The sequence below is a fragment of the Panicum virgatum genome, chromosome 9K (genome assembly GCF_016808335.1).
Source record: "Panicum virgatum strain AP13 chromosome 9K, P.virgatum_v5, whole genome shotgun sequence".
Lineage (NCBI taxonomy): Eukaryota > Viridiplantae > Streptophyta > Magnoliopsida > Poales > Poaceae > Panicum > Panicum virgatum.
In genome coordinates, this window is record NC_053144.1 from 64041121 (window position 1) to 64064017 (window position 22897).

The 22897-nt window shown below is 48.7% G+C and overlaps 3 protein-coding genes across 7 annotated transcripts; all 3 read left to right on the forward strand.

The window, feature by feature from the left end:
- Positions 1–6439: 6439 nt before the first annotated feature.
- Positions 6440–12054, forward strand: LOC120646955 (dual-specificity RNA methyltransferase RlmN-like). The gene is made up of 8 exons (XM_039923509.1): positions 6440–6688; positions 6802–6967; positions 8306–8416; positions 8604–8738; positions 9740–9844; positions 10499–10668; positions 10756–10855; positions 11498–12054. The coding sequence occupies exons 1-8, from the start codon at positions 6573–6575 to the stop codon at positions 11738–11740; spliced, it is 1146 nt and encodes a 381-aa protein (XP_039779443.1). The 5' UTR covers positions 6440–6572; the 3' UTR covers positions 11741–12054.
- A 522-nt stretch (positions 12055–12576) lies between these two features.
- Positions 12577–15980, forward strand: LOC120646954 (mitochondrial outer membrane protein porin 5). Its single transcript, XM_039923508.1, has 6 exons — positions 12577–12797; positions 12880–12947; positions 14692–14802; positions 14895–14981; positions 15057–15265; positions 15340–15980. The coding sequence occupies exons 1-6, from the start codon at positions 12746–12748 to the stop codon at positions 15644–15646; spliced, it is 834 nt and encodes a 277-aa protein (XP_039779442.1). The 5' UTR covers positions 12577–12745; the 3' UTR covers positions 15647–15980.
- Positions 15981–17436: 1456 nt separating this feature from the next.
- Positions 17437–22034, forward strand: LOC120646956 (adenylyl-sulfate kinase 3-like). Of its 5 annotated transcripts, none has more exons than XM_039923511.1 (8): positions 17437–17474; positions 17521–17821; positions 18771–18911; positions 19779–19928; positions 19995–20113; positions 20187–20271; positions 20375–20421; positions 21005–21376. In XM_039923511.1, exons 2-8 carry the CDS (start codon positions 17632–17634, stop codon positions 21101–21103), a joined length of 831 nt encoding a protein of 276 aa, XP_039779445.1. In that variant the 5' UTR covers positions 17437–17474; positions 17521–17631; the 3' UTR covers positions 21104–21376. The 5 variants fall into 5 exon arrangements, 4 of the variants coding, with proteins under 4 accessions (XP_039779445.1, XP_039779444.1, XP_039779447.1 ...); XR_005664647.1 differs by adding an exon at positions 21859–22034 and having other exon boundaries at positions 17448–17821; positions 21005–21168; XM_039923513.1 differs by lacking the exons at positions 17437–17474; positions 17521–17821 and adding exons at positions 17828–18227; positions 18346–18434.
- Positions 22035–22897: the final 863 nt, after the last annotated feature.

Below are 22897 nucleotides of genomic sequence, written 5' to 3' on the forward strand. Positions count from 1 at the left end.
ATAAAATGGGTACTTAAGGAGCGCCAACACATTCCGATTCTCAAGTTTTTACTTCCCTAATCCCCGCGGGGACCTCTACCCTTGTTGCTACAACTAAGATCTGAATTGAGTTGCTGGACTGCCGTACAGATCCGAACCCTCTTGCTGCTGGAGAGGAGTCCAGACCCCTAAGGACCTACTCTGGAGAGCGGGTGCTTGTTTCCTGGGGTGGTCCGGAGTCCTGTGTAGCCGCTTAGCTGGTTCCGTACCCAAAAGCCTACACACTCCACCACCCTGTAACGAGTACTCTAGTACCTGGAGCTGGGTAATTAAGGGCCCGGACCCCGTTCCAGCTCAAGAGTTGGTTCCCTAAGTCCAATACGGCATGTCCAGTCCTATATCTCAAAGGATCCAGTACAACAAAGTGACCTTGCCCACTGCTGCGAGAGGCCTGGGTCGATGAAGCCAGGTCCGGAAAGATCGTGCTGTTTCCTGGAATGGTCCGGAGCCCTGTGTAGCGCCTTAGCCTGGTCCCGTACCCTAAGCCTACACACTCCACCACTCTGTAACAAGCACTGAGCAACCTGGACCTGCGCACCTAGAGCCCCAGACCTAGTACCAGCATGGCGCTAGTCAGGGATAAGTCCCGCGGGCCTGCTACTAAGCTGTAAATTTGAAGTGGTACACAGGTTAAGTCCGGACTGGTGGTAGCCAGCCTCAAACCATTGAGCCTACCTACCAGGGGGTCCTAGCATCCGTTTCAAAGCCTTCATGCAGATCAAGGTCCGGTCTCAATGGTAGACAGACTCAAAACAACTGAGTCTACCTCCCGGGGGGCCCGGAGCATCCGCTTTGTCCCACACATCATGAACGGATTCTGCATGCGTCAAACAGCTAAGTTGCAATATCATTGCTAATATATAAGTGAACTTGATTCTTCTCCCTGTAGTTCTGTATGCTACACAGGGAACAAGGCGCTTGCTCGTCTTACAAACTATGCAGCCCTATGCCGAAGGAGGTCCGGAATATCTTCTAGGGCTCAGGTGGCAGACAGGTCCAAGCAACTGAACCTATCCGCCAGGGGGCCAGGGCGCCGGGGTGCTGCATACCGCAAATCAACAACTGACAAACAGCTAAGTTGAAGTTTCTTCTATTTCAAAAATTTCAACTAATACAGTGTTTGTTACATAGTGCAAAAAGAAAAAGATACAATGCCCAGCTCAAGGGTCCGCAGCTTCCTGTTTGAAGTAGGCGGCAACGAAGTCGACGACCTCTCGCACGCTGTCCCGAGCGGCGGCCTCCGTCTCCGCTACAGGGCCATTGACCACGGGCGCCAGCGACATGGCCGGGTCATGGCTCCGGAGGCAGGTCAGGATGTGCTCTGCCACCATCCGGATCAGCTCGCGACCCTCGGCTTCAAGCTGACCAGCGAGAACTGGCTCCAGATGATGGAGCCTATCCGAAGCAGAACTCAGCACTGGGAGGGCGTCAGCTATCGAAGCTGGCGGCTCCGCCACCTGGATTGGGCTCATCCCAAATGGCACCAGTGCGAGGCTCGCTTCGGCTGCCCAGTCAGCGATCCGCTGGGCTCCCGCGCGCTGGTCCTCCTGGTGCTTCCGGACCGCCTCCTGGACCGCCTCTCGCACCCGGGTGTCCAGAGCCGCTTTGGCCACCTCCACCTCGCGGGACCTTTCCTCGAGCCCGCGGGACCTCTCCTCGAGCTCGGCCTCCCTCTCCTCCGCCCGGTCCTTCAACTTCTTGAGCGAGTCTCGCTGGCGCCCGTGTTCCTTCTCTATGCCGGTGGCGTGAGCCTCCCGCTTGGCGAGGGATTTCCGGCCCTCCTCCAAAACCGCCTCGTCGGCAGTCAGCTGGCGGGCTCTCTCCTGCAGTTGTTCACGCCATCCCTGCAGAGTCGCAGAGAAGACGTCGAGCTCCTGCCTCCGGACCTCGAGGTCCTGGCTGCGAGTCTCCAGCTCAGACTGCTGAACCACGAGACGAGTCTCGAGGTCGGACCGCTGAGCCGCGAAGCCAACAACCTCCAGGGTGAAATCCTGCTCCCGCTGCGCCAGGGATTTCTCTCGGTTCGACACTGCGAACTCCCGGTCCAACACCTTCTTGAGGTTCGCTCGGTAGGCCTCTTGGTCCGCCTTGAGCTTTGACCGAGTTTCTGCGGCGCGGGAGGCTTCAGCCTTCGTCTGCGCTTCCAGGCGGGTGTGCCAGTCGGAGAGACGCTGGCGCTCGCTCTCCAGAGCAGACCACTCCCGCCGGAAGGCCATCTCGGCGGAGGAGGTTGCCTCTTCGATCGACCGCCGGACCTGAAACAGCACCTGGGGGAGGGGAGTCACATCCTCCTCCGGGAGTTGGAGCTGCAGGAGCCGCCTGCCAAACACCACATCCAGCTCCTCCTCTGCAACAGGACCGGAGCAGGAGGTGAAGGCTTCTGCTGCAGCACTTGCCGGCGCCGCCTCTGACGCCGCCGCGTCGGGTGCGGCTGCGCCCAGCACCGGCGCCGCCTCCGCCGCAGCCGCGTCGGGTGCGGCTGCGCCCAGCACCGGCGCCGCCGCCGCCGCCGCCGCGTCGGGTGCGGCTGCGCCCAGCACCGGCGCCGCCTCCGCCGCCGCCGCGTCGGGTGCGGCTGCGCCCAGCACCGGCGCCGCCTCCGCCGCCGCCGCGTCTCAGCTGCCGCGGTGTCGGGTGCGGCAGCACCCAACACCGGCGCTTTCGCCGCCGCCGTGTCGGGTGCGGCTGCATTCAGTACCGGCGCCTCCGCCGTTGCCGCATCGGGCCCTGCTGCACCCAGCACCGGCGCCCCCGCCGCCGCAGCGTTGTACGCTGCTGAGCCTGTAAATGACTCGCCTGTCAGCACCACGTCACACACCACTGGGCTGGCATAGGTCGCTGTACCTGAGGGTCCCGCACCCGCTGTCGCCGTTGCTGTCAACACCGAGGCCGCGGCCGCCTGGGCACCAGCCGACGAGCCGGCGATGGTAGAAGAACCGCTGGGGCGAGGAGCCCTGGTAACAAAGCGGAGAGGCCTTTAGGAAAAAAGCAGAGCACCGGCGTAAGGGAAGAAAGCAGGACAACACTAACCCAGAGGTACCGGGTACCCAGCGTCCTCGGAGCCCCGGCCTCTTCTCCTGCGGCTGCTGCTGTTGCTGCTGTTGCCCCTGCAGCTGCGATGCAGGCGCAACCCGAGCTTGTTCCTGCTGCTGCTGTCCCCGTGGCTGCAGCCCGGGCGCGACCCGGGGTTGCACCTGTTGCTGTTGTTGCCGCTGCTCTTGCGGCTGCTGCTGTTGCTGCCGGCGGGAGGAATTCCTCGGCGGCGATGGTGGTGGTGCAGCCGCCCCATAGGATGCGTGGGGCCGGCAGCCCGGGAGCTACCCTGGCCCGCGCCCTCAGAAAACCTCTGGCGCTTCGCGGCGGGCTCCGAGACCAGGGTCCCGTCGCCCCTGAGTAGCCTGCGCCGGCCTGCGTCTCCCGACGATGCACCGGAGCTGCTCTGTGCCCGGCTGGAACCGGCTGCGGCCGCGCTGCTAGCCGCGGCCTGCTTCCCCTTCGTGGTGGCGCCGGACCCCGCAGCGCTCAGCGTAGCTTGATCCCCGGACGCGCCAGGGATCCGGAGCCCACGGTTCGGGTCGCCTCCGGTCTGGCGTGGGGCCAGTCCCCCGTAGTCCAGAGTTGGCAGGGTAGCCAGCACCGCCACCCTCGCGGGGTCCTCGCAGAGGGGGACTATGCTCTGCGGGAGGATCAGGTTCTCCGGGATGAAAGCGTCCCCCGTCACGTTCCGCACCAGAACCTCCAAGGCCTCCTGGGTCAGGTCGCTCCCCTCTCCGCGTTGGGTCCTGCTGCAGTCGTTGAGGCCGGTGAAGTTCCACGCAGGACGCGGCCGCTGCTTCAGGGGAGCGATCCGGCGCTTCACGAAGTCTCCGAGCACGTGCCACGAGGTGAGGCCGCTCTCCGCCAGCAACCTGATCTTGTCCAGCACGGAGTCGAACTCCGGCTGCAGCGACGGCTTGGCCCTCCAGGATGCCTTGTCAGAGGCGGGCCCCTTGGTCGGCATGGCGAGGCGCTCGTTGGCTTCGGTGGTGGCGATCACCCAATACCTGCGCCACTCCTCCCACTTTCCGCCAGCAAGGCCGGGAATGTAAGGAGTCGCCAGGTCACTCCTCACCTGGAAGTAGTACCCCCCCACCTCGTCCTTGCTCCTTCCGGACCTCACCAGAATGAAGAAGTAGCGGAAGAGGATGACGCAGGGCCGCACTCCCACGAACATCTCGCATAAGTGCACGAAGATGGACGTCAGGAGGAGGGAGTGGGGCGTCAGATGCTGAAGTTGGAGGCCGAAGTCTTCCAGCAGCAGCAGCAGGAACGAAGAAATCGGCAGTCCCACGCCGGTGGAGATGTGCGAGGTGAATAGCACAAACTCCCCGGCGCGGAGGTTGCCAAGGGGAACCGAGCCTGCTCGCACCCCCCAGCCGGTCTCCTGAACACTCCACCCAAGCATGCGGCGCACTGTGTTCAACTCTCCCTCGGTCTGGTAGCGGCGGGGATGAACAAGGGATGCCATCTCTTGGTGGAATGAGGAGCAGCCTGCGTAGGGGAGAGAAGGGCAAGGGAAGCTCGAAGGCAAAGGGGCGCAAAGGCTAGGAGGAAGAAGGCGAATGCGGGAAAGTACCGCGGAATGCGGTACGCCCCATTATAAAGCCTGACTCAACCGGCGCACCCCGGAACCGTCGCCGGAACCCAAGCGACGCCCGCGCCTGGCGTTAACCGCCCAGTCCATGACATGGGGGCCCGGGCCCACCTGGCGGGGTGAGCGGGTAACCAGCAAGGGTGCGAAAAAACAAGATCTGGACCGTCGCCCGCGCGCGCGGGGAGCGAGGCGGAAGCTGAGCTGACGTGCGCGTATTAAGCGCTGGTGTGGCCGAGCTTTTCGGGAACTGCGCCGGTGGTAAATGATGTACCACTGTGCGTGGGGGCCATGAGTCAATAAGCCGTTGCGATGTGATGAGGCAGCAAACAACCCGATGGATGGTCAAAGCCGGTCAAGACCTCTGCAGCAAGAAGCTTCAAGCTATGCAGAGCCAAATCGCAGTAGTGGCCCCACCTGCGGGTTCGTACCTCCCCCAAGGTGGGCCCGGGGGCCACTGTTGGTACCCTGTGGCAGGGATACCCACTCTTACTGCAGCAAGGCAGGACCCGCGTAGTTATCCGTAACTACGCGCAAGGACGGAGTAGCCAGGCCCCACCGGTCAGGCTCTTTCCTCACCAGGCCAACGGCCCCGGACCCGTTCCCCGCCTGGGGATGGGTCCGGAGACGCCACGTGTCTCTAAGGAAGAGAAGCTCCGAGCTGACAGCCGAGGCCTCGGACCCCCCATAGGGGTCCGGGACCTCCTGCGCCCATCCGGACCCCCCTTACCGCGTGAGTGGTCCGGAGCCGCCACGTGTCTCGGAGGCACGGGCGCGGGCTCGAGCGCGAGTCCTCCGCAAGGAGACTCGCCCACCCACCGCATTTAATGCGGGTGGTTGAGGCGTGCTCCATCGCCGCGGCACGAGGGACAGCCTTTGTCAGGCCTCACTGTGCACCGCGTATTACCAAGGTACACAGTGCAGCCGCCTGTGCCGCACCCGCGCAGAGCCCATCTGCAGCATTAAATGGATACGACGGCACGTTATTTTTCCATCATGCCGCCTACGCCGCAAGCTACACAGCCCGTTCAGCTACGTGGCAGGCGACGCCACTAGCTACGTCTGGCATCGTCCCGACAAGACAGCGCCTGGACATGATGAATGAGGGACTCCAGGAGCAGGCAAGGGATTCTAGGAGAGAGATCCCCGTTGCCTGCGACGCCATGATGTATGAATAGTACGTTATTTTATACTACACCGTTGGGCCCACTTGTCGGGGACCCAACAGCCATGTACGCGCCTCCCTTGAGATATAAAAGGGGGGCGCTCGCTCCGGACACGGGCTCTCGGACACAAGCTCTCGAATCCTCTCTCACTCTCGTGGGAAGGCAATACAACACACATTGGACGTAGGGTATTACGCTTCGGCGGTCCAAACCACTCTAAATCTTGCTGTGTTCACCGTGCTCTTGAGTAAGATCCGTCTGGGACTAGCTAACCCCCGAGTACACACCCTCTGGGCTAGGGCGGGTGCCTTCCGCCACCCGGCCGTGGTTTGCAGCACCACCACAAGTATGTCGCTCAATTTCAGTTAGATGTATGCGTTTGTGTGAATCCAAAATATGAGGATATTTTTCTATTTTTAGATATCGAACCAAAATCTCTGTGATGAATATTTTTTCTCTTTTCTTAAGTCCGTGCCACGTCAAAAATATCAAATGTCCAAAAGGAGGAGGAAAACACTAATCACGCTGTAATCATTTTGTTAAGGCTGTATATTACGGGGCACCATCTCACTACGAATCAGTTTCACACTTCCACTCAAAAGCCCCTTCCAAAACCCCACCACCCCCGGAGCCCCACTCTGCTTGCCAACGCAAGTTCGCTCCCACCCGGCCAACCCCCGCCGGCCGCCGCGTCCCTTCCCCTTCTTCCTCCTCTCCGCGGAGGCACGGAGCCCCAGATGGCGTCGTCATCAGCGGCGGCGCCGTCGCGCCGCTCCGTCTTCGATGCCGCCTACATCCGCTCTGAGTTCTCCGCGGCCGGCATCTCCGCCCACTTCATCCCTATCATCTGGAAGTACGCCTCTCTACGCCACAATCCTGCCCGTCTCGTTCCCTTTCTCCCCATGTCGCCTTGTTTTTTTTTTTTGGAGGGGTTTAACCTAAGGGGGATTCTCTTTGCTTGCGCAGATACGTGCTTCAGAACCCTAGGTGTGGCGACCTGGACGGCATCCCGTCGCTCCCAGCGAACGCGTACGCGCTCCTCCGGCAGAAGTTCCGGCCGACCACGTCGACGCTAACCGCTGCTGCGGACTCCAAGGACCGCACCACCACCAAACTCCTCATCCGCCTGCAGGTGATTTGGCTCGAGTGCGCTACTGGCGCAGGCACAAATGTGGGGGTGCAGCATGCGAATGCGATCCACGGGCATTTCGGGGATTATGCGGAATTGGGATATTAGTCTCCCTGATTATTTCTCTAGTCATTTTTACATTTGGTCGCAGAGTTAGTGTACACCAGCAACTTGTCCTTGGTGATTTTGAGCTTATGGAACTTGTGCTTGTTTGCTTACTCCGTTGCATTCAGATAGGAATGGAATGTCGCACATGCACAATTGTTTTTCCTATGTTTCTGGAAAAATAATGTTTAGTTTTGTGTTTTATATTTGTTTTCTTATGTTTCAGGAAGACATAATAATATATCTTGAAATACTCCATCCATGTAGTTTTATGTTTCTCAAAGAGAAAATAACCAATCTTAGACGCCATAGAGCTGATATATGAACAGGGAGCACCAAGATGCAGATATACCATAGTCCATAGGTACCCTTTTTATCTTGAACTCTGAGCTGGAATGGATCCAACCCGCAGCACCTGAACCATCCAGTTATTTTGTATTTCTAGAGAAGACAAGTATAACTTGCATAGCTTTATCCACTTGTTGAACTGTTGGTTATGTCACCTATGCCGAATGTTGTGCAGGAGCATTTCTTTGCTGTTGCTATCCTCATTGCACTTTTTGGCTAGATAGTAGGAGGTTTGGGTCATCTTCAAATTGAACAATGAGCCATTTCTATTTTATTCTCTTTTCTGAATTTGTGATTTCTACTTTAGTTCCATTAGTAAATCCAGCTGTATCCTTTGTGTTTTCTTTTCCCTTGGAGGCTTTGACTGCATAATTTTTGTTTTCAGTCCTGTTAAAAAAAAGAAGGGCGGGCCTAGTGCAGCGGTAGAGCCTACCGTCTGTAACCGGAAGGTCCCGGGTTCGAGCCCCAGCCTCTGCACATTTGTGTGGGTAAGGCTTGGGGCTTAAAAACAACCCTTCCCTAGACCCCGCACAGTGCGGGAAGCCTACGGCACTGGGTACGCCCCTTTAGTCCTGTTAAAAAAACTGCTTAAGATATAATGATTTCGTTATCCTTATAAATACATGCTACTGCTTATGGTAATTGGTAGTATCTCCTCTATTAGTTAGTCTGTAACTCTATGATTTCAGCTCCACCCTATCTTTTTTCACTATTGTACTCCTTACAGGTTGAGAATGTTGCTTTGCAATATATTTTTGTTTAACAGTGAAATTATTTGATGCCTGTGAGTTACCTATTTGTCCTTTTCTGTCAGAATTGTTTTTCAGGTTTTGTAATTTTTAACATTGAAGAACACCAACTTATCGGACTTAAAACTTTATGGTGTAGAATGGGGAGTCTGTAGAAGCAGTGGTCATGCGATATGACACACGACTGGGGAAGTATGATGGAAAGCCTCGCCCTGGAGGAGTGCGGGCAACTCTTTGTGTGTCCTCACAGGTAAATATATTTGTGTTTCTGTTAGATGCCAGACACTCTTAAGGCTGGAAAAAACATGTTTCTAATGGCTCAAAAACTTTTGCCAGAAGACCTATTCAGAATTTTATTCTCAAAAGTAATGTATTTCTTGGTAAGCTGGTGACCTTCTTGTTAATGTTGTTGATTTTACGTCCACGTCACTAAATAGGTTGGGTGCAAGATGGGCTGCAGATTCTGTGCTACTGGAACAATGGGCTTCAAAAGCAATCTGTCTTCTGGAGAAATTGTAGAGCAGTTGGTCCATGCATCCCGCTACTCTCAGATTCGAAATGTTGTTTTCATGGTAATTTTAAGTGTAGTTTTAAGTTACTTGAAATTTCTATGCAACAGAAAGAAAATGATGCATCATTTATAGTCCCTTGGAGTGATATTTCAACTTGATCGTGCTGACCAGATTTAACTGTGCTACTTCGTTTTTTTGTTGTTTATATGAATAAATAAGCTCACTAAGATTCATAGATTGTTCATCTCTTCTTTTCTAACATGGGTCACATGTCACCCTCACATTAAATAATACTGAGCGATATCATCCTCATTTTCTATGTTCTTTATGTAGGGGGTATTTATTTACTTACATAAAAGAATGCTCGTTTTGCAAGTACTGCCGCTGTAGGATTGGGAAAATATTCCTGCTAGTATTAGTGACTTTGCTTGATTTACAGATTCTGCTGGTAAAGTGGTAGTCTGCTTTTCTTTTGCTAGTGACGATGGCTTCCGTAACTAAAGCAGTTATTCCGTTTTACAAATGTTCATGTTTTCTGGCACTTATTAGATTATATGCCTCCTTTCATACAGAAATTAGAAAAACTGTTTTGCTAATTACTGCAAAATACATACGAGCTCTATTACAATGATTGTAAAGTACTAGAGGGTACTTTCCTTGAATTTTTCGTGGCCGTTGATCTATGGAAGGTATTTTCAAAAATCCAATTAATAGTGTTAAGGGTATTTGGTTCCACTCTTTTTGGTACTTGGTCCCACATTTTTGTACCACCAGGTACTTTAGTCTAGATACTTCCAGGTTCTTCCTACATTGACCACGTTACGATTCTGTCAGATGGACGGCTCTTATTTTTTTCAATCATTGTAAAAATTCCTCAATACATAAACGTGCATTGCTAAATGTTTGTGCATGTTTCAAATTGTACTACATTCATGAACTCCCTTCCAACTGGGCAGTGTCATGTAATGATTTGGCTTTTATTTGATGGATGTTTAATAACTTTAGTGTCCTTCAGAGACCAGAGAAGTGTACTTTGTATTCTTATTCTGCTGTACATGCAGGGAATGGGGGAGCCGATGAACAACTATAATGCTTTGGTTGAAGCAATTGGAGTGTTTACTGGATCTCCTTTTCAGCTTTCACCTAAGAGAATTACTGTATCTACTGTAAGCATACTTAATTACCTATTTGCATGTGAAATCACATTCTTGGGATGATTGTTGAAGTACTACTTTTTGTTAGTAGTCAAATCTTTGTTACAAACTATGTGCTAATGCCACATGCTGCCTACTGTCTAGTGGCTGCTGCCTCCTGGTAAACTTCTGAATGGCCTATTGCATTTCTTCTGTGACAAACCACACAATGGACAATATGTGGAAAAACACTTGTTCAATTATGAGAGCATCACTTAGTAAATTGTGTAGTTGACTTGATGTGTATTCTTTGGACGAATTGTTTGATTCCACCTTATTTTTAGTGGGCATCTCTTGTGTTTTAGTACTGTAGAATTTGAATGCTAACATTTGACTTCATGTTCTTGTAATGCCCAATTACTTAAGATTATGTTGGTTCCTATGCCTGGCATGTTTTTCCCTGATGTTATTGGTGCTTCTATATTTGTATTGTTGTTGTAGTATTTCATGGTTTCCAAGTTGTGTAGTAAGAATTTCTCTATGCTGGTTAACTTGCTCTTTATGTGCGCTCATTTTTCAATGTGTATTTCTTGACAAAAGTTAGTTCAAAGATTGAGCTTTTTCTTAATGTTTGGTGCACCTGTAGTAAATTATAGTGTTAATTGTCCTGTTACATTGTTTATGCAGGTCGGAATCATTCATGCAATCAACAAATTCAAGGATGATCTTCCAAATGTGAATTTAGCTGTGTCACTGCATGCTCCTGATCAAGACATACGATGTCAGATAATGCCTGCTGCGCGTGCCTTTCCTTTAGAAAGGTTAATGAATGCGCTACAGTCCTATCAAAATGAGAGGTGAGATTACAATAATGCCATCTCTTACCAGAGCCAGACATTAGCATAAGGATTTGATTTCTGAGCACACCTGCATGTTCATCACAGGGATCAGGCCATCTTTATTGAATACATAATGCTTGACGAAGTTAATGATCAGGAGGAGCATGCGCATCAGCTTGGTAAACTGCTTGAAATGTTTAAAGCGGTGAGATATTGTTACATTACACTACTTCATTTATCGTGATTACTTTACTCTACTTCCTTTTTTCTGGTTACCTGTTTGATTTGCTCAAACAATATGCTATGCCTAATCAGGTAGCTTTGCTGTAGTTAACTTGTGATGTTCATTATTCTACCTATTTTGTATTGCCTCCACTAGTCTTCTTGTTCCATATTTCCCTATTTGTCTACTTTTGATATTTCTGTTTAGTAATTATGTTGCCCCAATTGTGTGCTTCAAATCATATTGGTTAGCAAGTGCATAATGCTACAATCATGATTTGTTCCTTTACACTACAGTACTCCTTCCAAGTGAATATGTCATCTTTTATTTTGGCATGGTCATCAAATCAGACTTTGACCATTATTTTCTCACATAATATACTGTTTAGGGCTACAGAAATAATATAGTGCAAGAGCACCTTGATATATGAATTTACTTGTGCAATTTTTTAAAACACTGAACATACCTGTAATTTGACCAAATGTTTGGTCAAAATATTTAAGACTTGAATTTCACCAAGACATGCACACTTTATGACTGTAATTCATGTGAGTAGTGTTACTTGTATATTCATCTTTGTGTTTGGGAATGGAATCATGATTATGTTCTCTAATCTACAAACAGGTTGTAAATCTGATACCATTCAATCCAATTGGGTCATCAAGCAATTTCAAAACAAGCAGTGACCAGAATGTGAAGAAGTTCCAGAAGGTCTTAAGATGCACCTACGGCATCAGAACCACTGTTCGCCAGCAGATGGGTCAAGACATAGCTGGTGCTTGTGGCCAGTTGGTGGTTAGCCTCCCAGATGAAAGATCAGCTGGTGGTGCAACCCTTCTGTCAGACATTGAAGACCTTCGGATCTGACATCTTCATTTGTTACTTTTACCATCTTTTGGAATCAACTCCTCTTACTAATTAGCCTTACATGATATTGTAACTAGTGCAAAGTTTCCGACTTTCCGTCAAGCTTTAAAATATGGAGATGTTGGGTTTGGCCATTGTGGTGTTTCCCTTCTGTTCTGGGATGCACAATTTTGCTGCGAACACAGTGGCGAAGACTTCTGCTTTTGTGGATAGGTGGCAGCCGAAACGGCGGGTATTGTAAATGGGACAATGTTATCACAACATTGCCATGATCAGATAATGGTATCTTATCGCCTGACTTGGTATTGTGGATATGTGGCTATTTCCTGTCGGACCAGGATGAAAGTCTGGTGCTTTTCCTCTTGTCCTTTTTTCGGGGTATTGTCAGCGATTCATTTGCCATTACCTGTTGGAATTGACCTTTTGGTTGATGCTTGTTTGGTTGCTCTTGGAATTCTGTGTCGGTGGGGTGGGGTGTTATGGACTAATGGTGGTGGTGAAAGTGGCATGGGCTTGGTGCTGCATTTCAGATCTGCGAAGCTGGCAATTGCTGGAGAACGTGTGTAATAATACTGTGCTGTTCGGTGATAAGGTGAGGCACATGAGCTGTGCTGTTCGGTTCTTAGTTTATTCATCAGGAGTACAGGAATTGGGTTTGCATTTGTGGGGGAAATGCAAGGAGCCGTTCAGACTCCTGAAACTCCTGAATCTCGGTCGAACAGTTTTTCACTATGTTCGAATTTAGAAATCAAATCCTTCGGCCGTGGGAACCGAGGACGCAACGTGCAGTGCAGGCTCCAACTGCTGACCCCAACTAATCAACCAACCCCCTCTGCCCCCGCGCCTGTCATTTGTCGCGCCCCACACAGCTCCTCGTGGCGAAACTTGGTGGCGGCGCCCTCTGACCTCTCCTTTTTGCATACCTGTACCTTTCGATCGGCGGCCGCCTCCCTCCTCCCCTCCACTCCCGTGTCTCGTCCCCTTCCCCGAGCCGCCGCCGCCGCCATGGCCATGAAGGGACCCGGTCTCTTCTCCGACATCGGCAAGAAGGCCAAGGGTACCTCCTCCTCCTCCTCGCCCTTCTCGATATCATCATCACCACCTCTCTCCGATAGTCTAATCGTTTTGGTGATCTGCAGATCTGCTCACGAAGGACTACACCTACGACCAGAAGTTCACCATCTCCACCGTCAGCGCCTCCGGAGTGGTAAGGGTTCCTCCGATCCGATCGCGCTCGTGTGATTCCATGCTGACTGTTTCTTGTTCGCTTGTCCGTGCCCGTGACGCCCGATCTGGTTATGGGTGTTGTTGACTTTTGTTCAGCGCCGGCATGTCGTTGTGCGGTACGCACGCTAGTCGCTAAGTGTGGCTTGTTAGGTGTTTGGTACCTTGCTGTTTTGGGGTTCTGTTTTAACAAGTTCATTGGTTGCTTGCGATTTCCTTGGTCGTTGCATCCGTATGTTAGTATGTGAGGGCACCATGTGTGTGATACTTGTTAATTGTGTGATAGAATGATAGGAAATGGTAATTTGGTCATATCCTCGTTAAGCAATGCAGTTGCATAGTCTGTCGAGTAAGATAATTGAGCACTCATTGAGTACAGCTCACACTGGAGGAGGCTTTGTAGTTAGCCAGTGTGTTTGAGATGTGGTGTTTAGCCTCCATGGCCATGGCTCTGGTACATTGGTGGTCTCGATCTCAGGCTTATCCTGGTTTGTGAGATTGTGGGCATTTATGCGAAGTGTCTGAAGAATTTGTTGACTTGCTTGTTTGATTTTTTTTGTTCTCATCCCTTATTTTTGCATCTGAGTTGTCATACTAGTCCTTCTGCTAGCCATTCTTGTTACAGAAGTACTCAAGAAGCTTAGCTGCTTTTCATCAAAAAAAAAAAAAAACAATGTTGGAATCATTTTCGGTAGACTGGCACTTTCAACATTGATCAAAGGCAACCCGTTCTTGAAGGTAGAAGGTTCAATTGTAATACAACCTATCACAATTTCTCCTGTTGCTTCTTCCATTCTTATTTGATAAGTATTTGGATGTTCCACTTGCCAAATTCTCGTCTTCATCAGTGTCTGACCAGCACAAATACATTTCTGGTGTCACAATGTTGGTGTTTTGAGTGTTGATACCTGATCCTTGGCAATTGATGTATCCAATTATGGAAATTCAAATTTATGTGGTTACATTTTCTTCCTGCTATTAAATCTGATTTCAGCAGTTACTGTATTGAATGCACGTAGATTTCACAAAATGTCCATTCACAGCTGCTGTTAATGCTCTTGTTTTGCACAAGAATATTTTGATCTATACTGGTGAATTCCTGAACCCTTTTCTTTTCCGGAAATTGCTGAATTGTACACCCAGTATTGAGTTGGATTCCAGCACCCCATAAGTAACACTGAATATGCCTGTACCAATATGCCATTACACCCTATAATGTTCATTAGCTGGATTGAACTATCACAAAATCTGCCTTTACTTGAGCATGATATATTCATTAAAAGTGTAAATTGGTGAATCTGTAATGTAGTTGTGAATTAAATTGTCAATTGGTCATCAGGAGTACAATCTCCTGATATACACATTATTTAGCTCATCTTAATTTTGAAAATTAAGAGTAGATGTACATGCACTGTATGGATAATTAGTGCTGAGTGCCCTGTAACTTGTTGAAACTACAGAGATTATCTTATATAGATTATTTACATTTTGGATGCACGGGCTCTGATAGTATGTGCTCTTTGCATGGACATGTCATCATTTTGCTTCTTTCAACAACAGTAAACTGATATATTCTTTATATCATTATAAGGATTGATAGTAATACAGATCCTGTTGTTAACTCTTAACTGTGATGACAGTGCTAGTGTACTTTCTGCTGCTCGAGCTTTTTCTTTGTATATGCATTAACCCTTTATGAATTTGCTTTTCATGGGTCTTTTTTTCAGGGCCTCACTTCCACAGCTGTGAAGAAAGGAGGGCTTTATACTCTTGATGTCAGCTCAGTTTACAAGTACAAGAATACTCTTGTTGATATCAAAGTGGACACTGAATCAAACGTTAGTGACATGAGACACCCAAATTTATGCGTTTTTGCCTTGTAGCCTATAGCTAGACATAAAGTTGTAGCGCTTTTGTATGATTCCTGCAGATCTCTACCACCTTGACTGTGTTGGATGCCCTGCCATCCACGAAACTTGTGACGTCTGTGAAGCTGCCTGACTACAATTCTGGAAAGGTACTTCCATTTCATGTGAATTTATGGTTGTTGAATTGGAAGCAGGTCCTTGAGTGTAGGTGTTCTTTGTACCAGGTGGAATTGCAATACTTCCATGAGAATGCAAGTTTTGCTACTGTTGTTGGCACAAAGCCATCTCCTGTGGTTGAACTTTCTGGGACAGTTGGTGCTCAAGGAGTTTCGTTTGGTGCCGAAGCTGGGTACGACACTGCTACAGGAAAACTTACCAAGTACACTGCTGCAATTGGTGTAACCAAGCCAGACTACCATGCTGCATTCATTCTGTAAGTCCATGTTTCACCAGGATTTGTGTGGTATGTGGTTGCAACACAAGTATTGATACATCACACATGTACAGGGCCGATAAAGGTGACACCATTAAAGTGTCAGGTGTTTATCACCTTGATGAGAAGCAGAAAGCCTCAGCTGTGGCTGAACTAACACGGAGGCTCTCAACAAATGAGAACACACTCACTGTTGGTGGCCTATACAAGATTGATCCTCAGACAGCCGTGAAGACAAGGCTCAACAACACTGGAACGCTTGCCACGCTTCTTCAGCATGAGCTTAAACCCAAGTCACTCTTGACAATCTCCGGTGAATTCGATACCAAGGCCCTGGACAGGGCCCCCAAGTTTGGCCTGGCACTTGCATTGAAGCCCTGATCAGATCATTCCCGGTTGATTGCTGGTGAATTTTGGATTCTTTGGTTGTTTTTGCAAAGCTGTAGCCAATAATTTGTTCCACGGATATGTTCTGTTAACCTGGCAAAGGTTTGACGCTGTGTGGGAAGGATCCGGATGGGTCGTCTACAAGATTTTTTACCCATCGGTTTTTGTTGTTGAAAGCATCTGTAGATGTATGCCAGTTATTTCTTTTTTGCTTCTAGTCTCTCTGCCACCGAGTACTGAGTAGCCGCTTCGGTAATCTTTTGCATGCAGAAACCACATGTGATTTTGTGCGGTCTTGATTGATTTGCCGCACACTTTTCGGGGTTCATTTCTCATTTGTATGCTGATGCTTTGTGGGTATGGTCACCCTACTGAAAGTTGGGAGTCATCTCTTTGGGACTGAGCTTTAGTCAATGTGGAGTTATGGACGCACCTTTGGGAGATTCGAATTAATATACATATCTTCGAAGCTTTTTCAAACAGTTTCGCCATTGCGGAGTTCCTTGTGGATACTGCTAAGTAGATTGTGAGCAGATGCTGTTTTACCGTCAGTCAATGATAAAGGTACAAGATTGGCCGTGTGACGAGGACACAAACCGAGCGTGACAGGCCGACTAGCCACGCTCTCATGTGCACTTGATGCTCCTGGGCTTCTTCGGCGTACAGTCGATGTTGTGGCGAGACCGCGAGAGGTCACCCACAAAACCGAATCTTCAGCAGTCGTATACGGTGAGGAGGTCGCCAGTTCAGAGCCACTGAGGTAAAGCCAAAAACGCCCGACCACAGGAATTCGAAGCTGCGCATCTCGATCGGCTGTAGTAGCTTTCAAGTTCATTCTTTTTTTTTTGAAATAAAACGTTCCATTCTTTTTATCCGGCTTGGATGGCAAGCCACATGGCCACCAGCAACACAGCGTGTGAGCGTGTCGCAGTCGCGGTCGCGGTCGCGGTCGCCCATCTACCACCAGACCACGCCGTGGCGCAGTCGCCACTGGCAGCCGCCGCGCTCGGGCCCCTCCCCCTGCATTTGCTGCCCATCTCAGCTCGTCTCCGTCCAGATCATCCCCGCAGATCTGCTGCTGCTCGCGCATCGCAGTCGCGGCTGGCCCTACCGCCACCGCGAGGAGGCCAGCCGCCAACGACTCCAAGGGTGGTGGAGGCGTGGAGCGGGGCGCTCCTCCTCTCCGTTCGCCTGGCACAGTTTATGCCCAAGCACCTTTACCGGTGAAGCTAAAGCTGATAAAATGATTTTTAGTTTTGTTAAATTTCTATTTTGTTTTAATACGGGCTTATAAAATGACTGCACGCTATCACTATAGTATCTCAATTTGCGTAAAATAAAGGAAGCTGAAGAGGCCAACTGCGGTTAGAGCATCTCTGACAGATTACTCATGTCTCATACCTCATACCTAAAACATACTCTTTCTCTCTCTTCATTACCAATAGCTATTTTTGTATTTTTAGTAATAGTTGCTACGGCAGATTATCAAAATCCAATAATCAAAAATAGAGTAGAGAGAAAATCATCTTCATCTAGGTGAGAGAGATGTGGGTTTTGATGATTAGCAAAAATTTCTAGGTAATAGGGATTGAATTGATAAACTGTTGGAGCGCATCCAATTATCAAAATATCAATTTTTCGTTTTTAGGGAGAGGGATGTAATGCGTTGGAGATGCTCCTCCGTGGCTCCAGCGTCACCACAGCCGCGCGTGACAACAAGCCACCCGTCCCACATGTTTATTGCCTCCAGTACGCCACCAACTGACTACATTTAATTTCATTTTCACCGAGGAGCAATCTGATTCCACGCAGCGACCAGAGCCCGGCGCCCCGGCCCAGCCAGCCAGCCAAAGCCCTCTTCGACTCACCCGACGCCGCGCCGGGAGCGGGAGCGGCCACCGCGCCGGCACCCGCGTAAATCCGGAGCGCGCGCGCCCCCTCTACCCCCGGCGATGCGCCGCTCCCCGCGCTCGTGACGCATGGCCTCGCTCTCCGCTCCTCCCACGCTCCCGAGAGCTTCGTCGGTGGTGGTGGGCGCGGCGAGGGGGAGGAGGGCCGCGGTGCGGGTGCGCACTGCCGCCGCGGCATTGGGCGGGGGGTGCGGCGGCGGCGGCGGCGGCGGTGGCGGCGGAATGGAGCAGCACCTCGGGGACGGCCCGCGCAGCCCAGGTAATCCGGCGCGTGCTCAGCTGGGGTCAATGTCGTACTGAAGCTGGCATCGGGAATATTCTAGAGGCAGATGTGTCGGGCTCGGGCTTTGCCTGGTGGCTGTAGCTTTGAGGTTATCCCCTTGCTCCTGCTGCTTCACTAGTCATCACTCATCAGCCACTGCCGATCGTCCGCTAAGGATGACGAGATCAAGGACATGTTTGGTGTAATGCTATGCTATTGATAGACTGCAAGTAAATGTTTCAGGAACTGAAACTCGAGCTGAGTCAATTGGACAATTGACAGCGGTGTGTATCTCACACTAGAGGCTTGTATCGCCACTCTGACATCTCACGTTCTGTTCTGTTCATTTTGGTAACCAGTCCTGGTTGCTGGGAGGGTTGTCATTAATGTCATGGTAGAGAAGGTGAAGTTTTGCTTGATGATTCTGTATTTCTGTTAACTTTTCACTCAGAACATCGTAATCGGACAGTATGGTTGAGTAGCTATCCGATCCACAATGTGATGAGGTTTACTTACCTTAGGGGATACTTGCTAACCACATGGGAGGGGTGGTGGTCTTGAATATACTTGAAGTGTGATGATTCCATGGCACACATCTTACGAGTCGGAGGTAAAAGCTAAGTGAAAAGTTGTTTAGTTTACATAGCTCATAAGGCAGGAAGAAGATGAAGGATAATAGGTAGAAAAGCAAACAGAGTACTTTGATTCATGTGCTATTTATAGGATCATGGATAAGTCTCCATATTAGAATGTTTAATTTTCACAATCTCCCGTAAAACAGAATTCCTGATTTGTAAATATGACACTTGCTCGAAAGGGAACCATCATAAAAAGTATATGTCATGGCTATGTTTATATAGGTTTATATTGCTTTGTACTGGTTTGCAAATGGATTTGATCAAGAGGAACAAAGCTGCACTAACCGTTTACTGATATCCATCATCAGTGAAGGAGAAGCCTGTGATGTCAAACATTGGGAAATCAACTAATATTCTATGGCATGATTGCCCGATTGGACAATCAGATAGACAGATGTTGCTGGGACAAAAAGGCTGTGTTGTATGGATCACAGGACTCAGTGGTTCAGGTATGCTTTCAGTGGATTTTTGCCTTGTTCTTCATGCTGGTGGTAGTAATTTTGGCCTTGCTAAGGTTTCTATGAGGGTATTTCCTTTTTTTTTTATCAAAAATAGTTTCTGTATGCTATTGTTGCCATAAGTTTTGAAGCTAATTTGGTTGCTAAATGGTCATGCAGGTTTAGAGGGGGTTTTTTCACAGTTATCTTAATTGACCTTATTTCCTTTCCATATGATAATATATGGTTATGTTGAACTACAATAGGCTTCAGAACATGCATATAATATAACTAGTTCTTCCATAGGCTTCCTACATGAGTTAAATGCGCATATCAGTTTGATGTCTGCTCTACAGGCAGCAGAATGCTGTAATCTTGATTACCATTAATTACTCAGCATGTAATGTTGCCCTGTTGGCACATGAATTTTTCATTGACTGGTATGCTTCTTAGTTAATATCTCCACAATAAGTGCCAAATCTGGTGTGCTTTGCAAGTTTGTGTATTGGCATCAGTACAGGAAAAAGTTATGCCCTCTCACTCTGATGATGCTTCTACTAGGTTCATTTTGAATCTATTTTCGTTATCATGTAGCACTTCCCTCTGCTACAGAGTGATTGTTTGATTGTGTTAACACATTACCTGATGATTTTGTTTGCAATGTTGTTCATACAGACTGTTCTTTCTTCTCTCTTGCATGTTATTCTAAGTTAGTTCCTGAGCATCATTCCTGCCATTACAGTCATATTTCAGCTTATTTTTGCTAGCATGAACCAAAGCTTGTGTTTTCTTCATTCTCGTGTATCTACAAAAGTATACAGCACAGAAAATTAGCACAAGGAAGCCATCATGACAACCTACCATCTTTTTATGTGTCAGGGAAAAGTACTCTTGCTTGTGCATTGAGTCGGGAGTTGCATTACAGAGGCCACCTCACATATGTCCTTGATGGTGACAACCTCAGGCATGGTCTAAATCGAGATTTAAGCTTCAAGGCAGAAGACCGTGCAGAAAATATACGAAGAGTTGGTAAGTTCTGAAGAAAGAAGGCGGTCCACTAGAAACTCTTTCACTATAGCTAAATCTTTCATGCAGGAGAAGTGGCAAAGCTTTTTGCGGATGCTGGTATCATATGCATTGCTAGCTTGATATCTCCGTACAGGAGAGACCGTGATGCATGCCGTGCTCTACTTCCGGATTCTAAATTTATTGAAGTATGCTTACTTATGATTCTCTTAACTCTTTGTTAGCGATAATCATCTGTCTAACTACATGCAAGTTCTATAGGTATTTATGGATTTGCCCCTACAACTTTGTGAATCTCGTGATCCTAAAGGTCTGTACAAGCTTGCACGCACAGGAAAGATTAAAGGTACAAGTGGCTGCAGTACTAGTTAAAGGTCAACCAGTACAGCTTAGCAGCTAAAATATGAGTTTGTGTATTCTTGCTTCAATCATTGCCTTTTGGAAAACAGGTTTCACTGGAATTGATGATCCGTACGAACCACCAGTGAATGGTGAGGTGAGCCTAATGAGCATGCCTTCCCACATGGTTGCACCTTACAATTTCATACAGTAACTGAAAGTATGAAATATACAGAAACATCACTGTTGATGTAGTGTTTCCTGACGTCATTATGCTGGGACTGCAACTGTTTAGTACACAGAAGCTTTTCCTTTCTATGCTCTTATGCTTTATCAGTAAGATAACTGAGATAGAGAACTATTAGCATTTCCTCATTCATATTGCTTTCCTTGCTCCAGTGACCCTTATTCAGTAAAGAACTGGCAATGTTAAAATTAAACAATAATTTGCATTTTCATATGATAATGTCCATAATGGACTACTTAAAGATGATGATATGATCCCTGATTGGTATTTAACAATGAGTTGAGTTGATATAATGTGGGAATAACATGCATACTGCTGAATCTGATAAGCAGCTTTAGAAATGAGAGCAGTATTTTCTTATATTTTGATATATGTTTTCCTTGTTAACTTGAGTTGCCTGTTTTGTTAATAAACAATTTAGCTTTGGTCATCATTAAGCAATGATTTAGCCACTGTTTAAAAAATTGATTGGTCTTTATGTGTTCTTATGCAGATAGTAATCAAGATGAAAGATGGGGAATGCCCTTCACCAAAAGCAATGGCCAAGCAAGTTCTGTGCTACCTTGAAGAGAACGGATATTTGCAAGCTTAGCCACATATGTGTGAAGATTTATCTGATTCTTTTGTGTCCATTACTCGTGGACACAAGCATGATCCATTGATCGCATGGTTCCGCTAGGCGCTAGGCGGATTCTAGGCGCCGACCCTCAGCCTAGCGCCTAGTCGGGATTAATCGCGCCTAGGCGTTGCTAGGCGTTTTCCTAGGTGATGAATAATACATGTATAAATACTTAAAACAAAAGAAAAAATAGAAGATCAGTGCTCATGAAATGAGAAGAATGGAGAAAAGGCCCATTTGAGACAAGTGGATCTAAAATTGGCAAGAAGGCCCAGCCCAATCCATCAATGCCTCTCTGCTCCTCTTCCACTTGCCGCCTCCTCTGCTCCTCCACCCGCCGCCGCCTCCTCTGCTCTAGCTCCACTTGCCGCCGCCTCCTCTGCTCCTCCTCCATCCACCGCCGCCCACCCGCTCGCCTCTGCCACCATCTCCGCTGACTAGGCCGCCGCCCGGACCCGCCCATGCTTCCTCCGCAGCCGTCGCCCTCACGGGCGCGGATCCGAGCCTGTGCCCGCCGCCACCCGCACAAGCCCGTGTGAGCGCCCGCCGCCGCCCGCAGCTCCTCCCCCACCAGCGACCTCCGCCGGACGCTCCTCCACCCCCGTCGGCGCCGCCGACGGGCTGCCGATGCCTATGGGTCCGCCTACCCCCATAGGCGAGGCGCTGACCCTTCGACTCGCGATTAGGCGTGCGGAATCGCGCCTAGGCGAGCGCCTAGAGGAACAGGGATTGATCGAGAATAAAAGGCATCCACGCGAAGCAAGTCATGCAGCTAATGGTTTGGGTGGGAATCGGGTTGAGCAGTTTGGATTTTGCTTTAGTCCCTGTTTAGTTTGGTGGCAAATTGTTGCTCTGGCTATCAGTTTGGTTCGGTTTTGGTTTGAGAAAGAAAAGAGTTTGGTTTGGTTCGGTTGTTTCTACGTTGAAATCATTAAAATCTACAGTGGAGGATGCTTCTAACCTGGAAGCAGGTGGTCTTGCCGACGGACATCCACTCGACGACAACCAGCATCGCTCCTAATCATGGCACCCTTGCTTGAGAAGCTAGCCGCCATGCATAAACCACTAACGTTTTGGTTTTAAATTGTAGAAAGGTTGGTTTGGTCTGTTTGTGATATGTCATAGTGTGGTCTGGTGCGGTTTCATTTGAAGTGTCTAAGGAAAATGGTTTGGTGTGGGTTTAGTTTGAATTACAGCCCATTAGCAGCTTGAGAAGCAAGCAACAGAGGTGCAGTTCATTCAGAGACAGATACTGATTCATTCGTTTTATTGTCGAGGCTATTTGTTCTATCTTTAGTGTATTGTGCTTGTATATTTTTTTTGATGGTCATATTAAGCATTGGTGGGTGGTGTTCTGTGTTTGCGAGTAGTGCGTTTTCTTTTTGCGAGGAACTTTGCGAGTTGTGTTGGTAATGTAGTATTTGATATAGAAAGTAAGTGCAGATAAATTATCCAAATTGTAGACCAGTCGTTTGCGCTTGGAATAAAAGTCAGGAAAGTTGCAAAACCTTCCGTAGAGTTCATACCTTGTGCTGTCTCCTCAGTTGTTGCAGTTTCTCAGTAAATGGGAACGGGCTTACAAACGTTTCCACAGAAAAGCTGCATTTTATCTTACTAATCTCTTTTCTCAGATTAAATATGGTCACCACTTCAGTGACTGTTATATTCATATCTCCATCGATCTTGTTGGTCTTTTTTTGTCCCTGCAAGAGCACGCATTTTCTGATCTTCGCCGCCCTGATATCACCATCCAGTATCGTAATCATG

Coding starts and splice junctions, on each gene's coding strand:
- LOC120646955 (XM_039923509.1), top strand. CDS start 6,573: ATGGCGTCGTCATCAGCGGCGGCGCCGTCGCGCCGCTCCGTCTTCGAT. Junction 6,968..8,305: donor AACTCCTCATCCGCCTGCAG/GTGATTTGGCTC, acceptor TTTATGGTGTAG/AATGGGGAGTCTGTAGAAGC. Junction 10,669..10,755: donor CAGTCCTATCAAAATGAGAG/GTGAGATTACAA, acceptor TGTTCATCACAG/GGATCAGGCCATCTTTATTG.
- LOC120646954 (XM_039923508.1), top strand. CDS start 12,746: ATGGCCATGAAGGGACCCGGTCTCTTCTCCGACATCGGCAAGAAGGCC. Junction 12,948..14,691: donor CCGTCAGCGCCTCCGGAGTG/GTAAGGGTTCCT, acceptor TCTTTTTTTCAG/GGCCTCACTTCCACAGCTGT. Junction 15,266..15,339: donor TACCATGCTGCATTCATTCT/GTAAGTCCATGT, acceptor ACACATGTACAG/GGCCGATAAAGGTGACACCA.
- LOC120646956 (XM_039923511.1), top strand. CDS start 17,632: ATGGCCTCGCTCTCCGCTCCTCCCACGCTCCCGAGAGCTTCGTCGGTG. Junction 19,929..19,994: donor AGAAAATATACGAAGAGTTG/GTAAGTTCTGAA, acceptor TCTTTCATGCAG/GAGAAGTGGCAAAGCTTTTT. Junction 20,272..20,374: donor ACGCACAGGAAAGATTAAAG/GTACAAGTGGCT, acceptor TTTGGAAAACAG/GTTTCACTGGAATTGATGAT.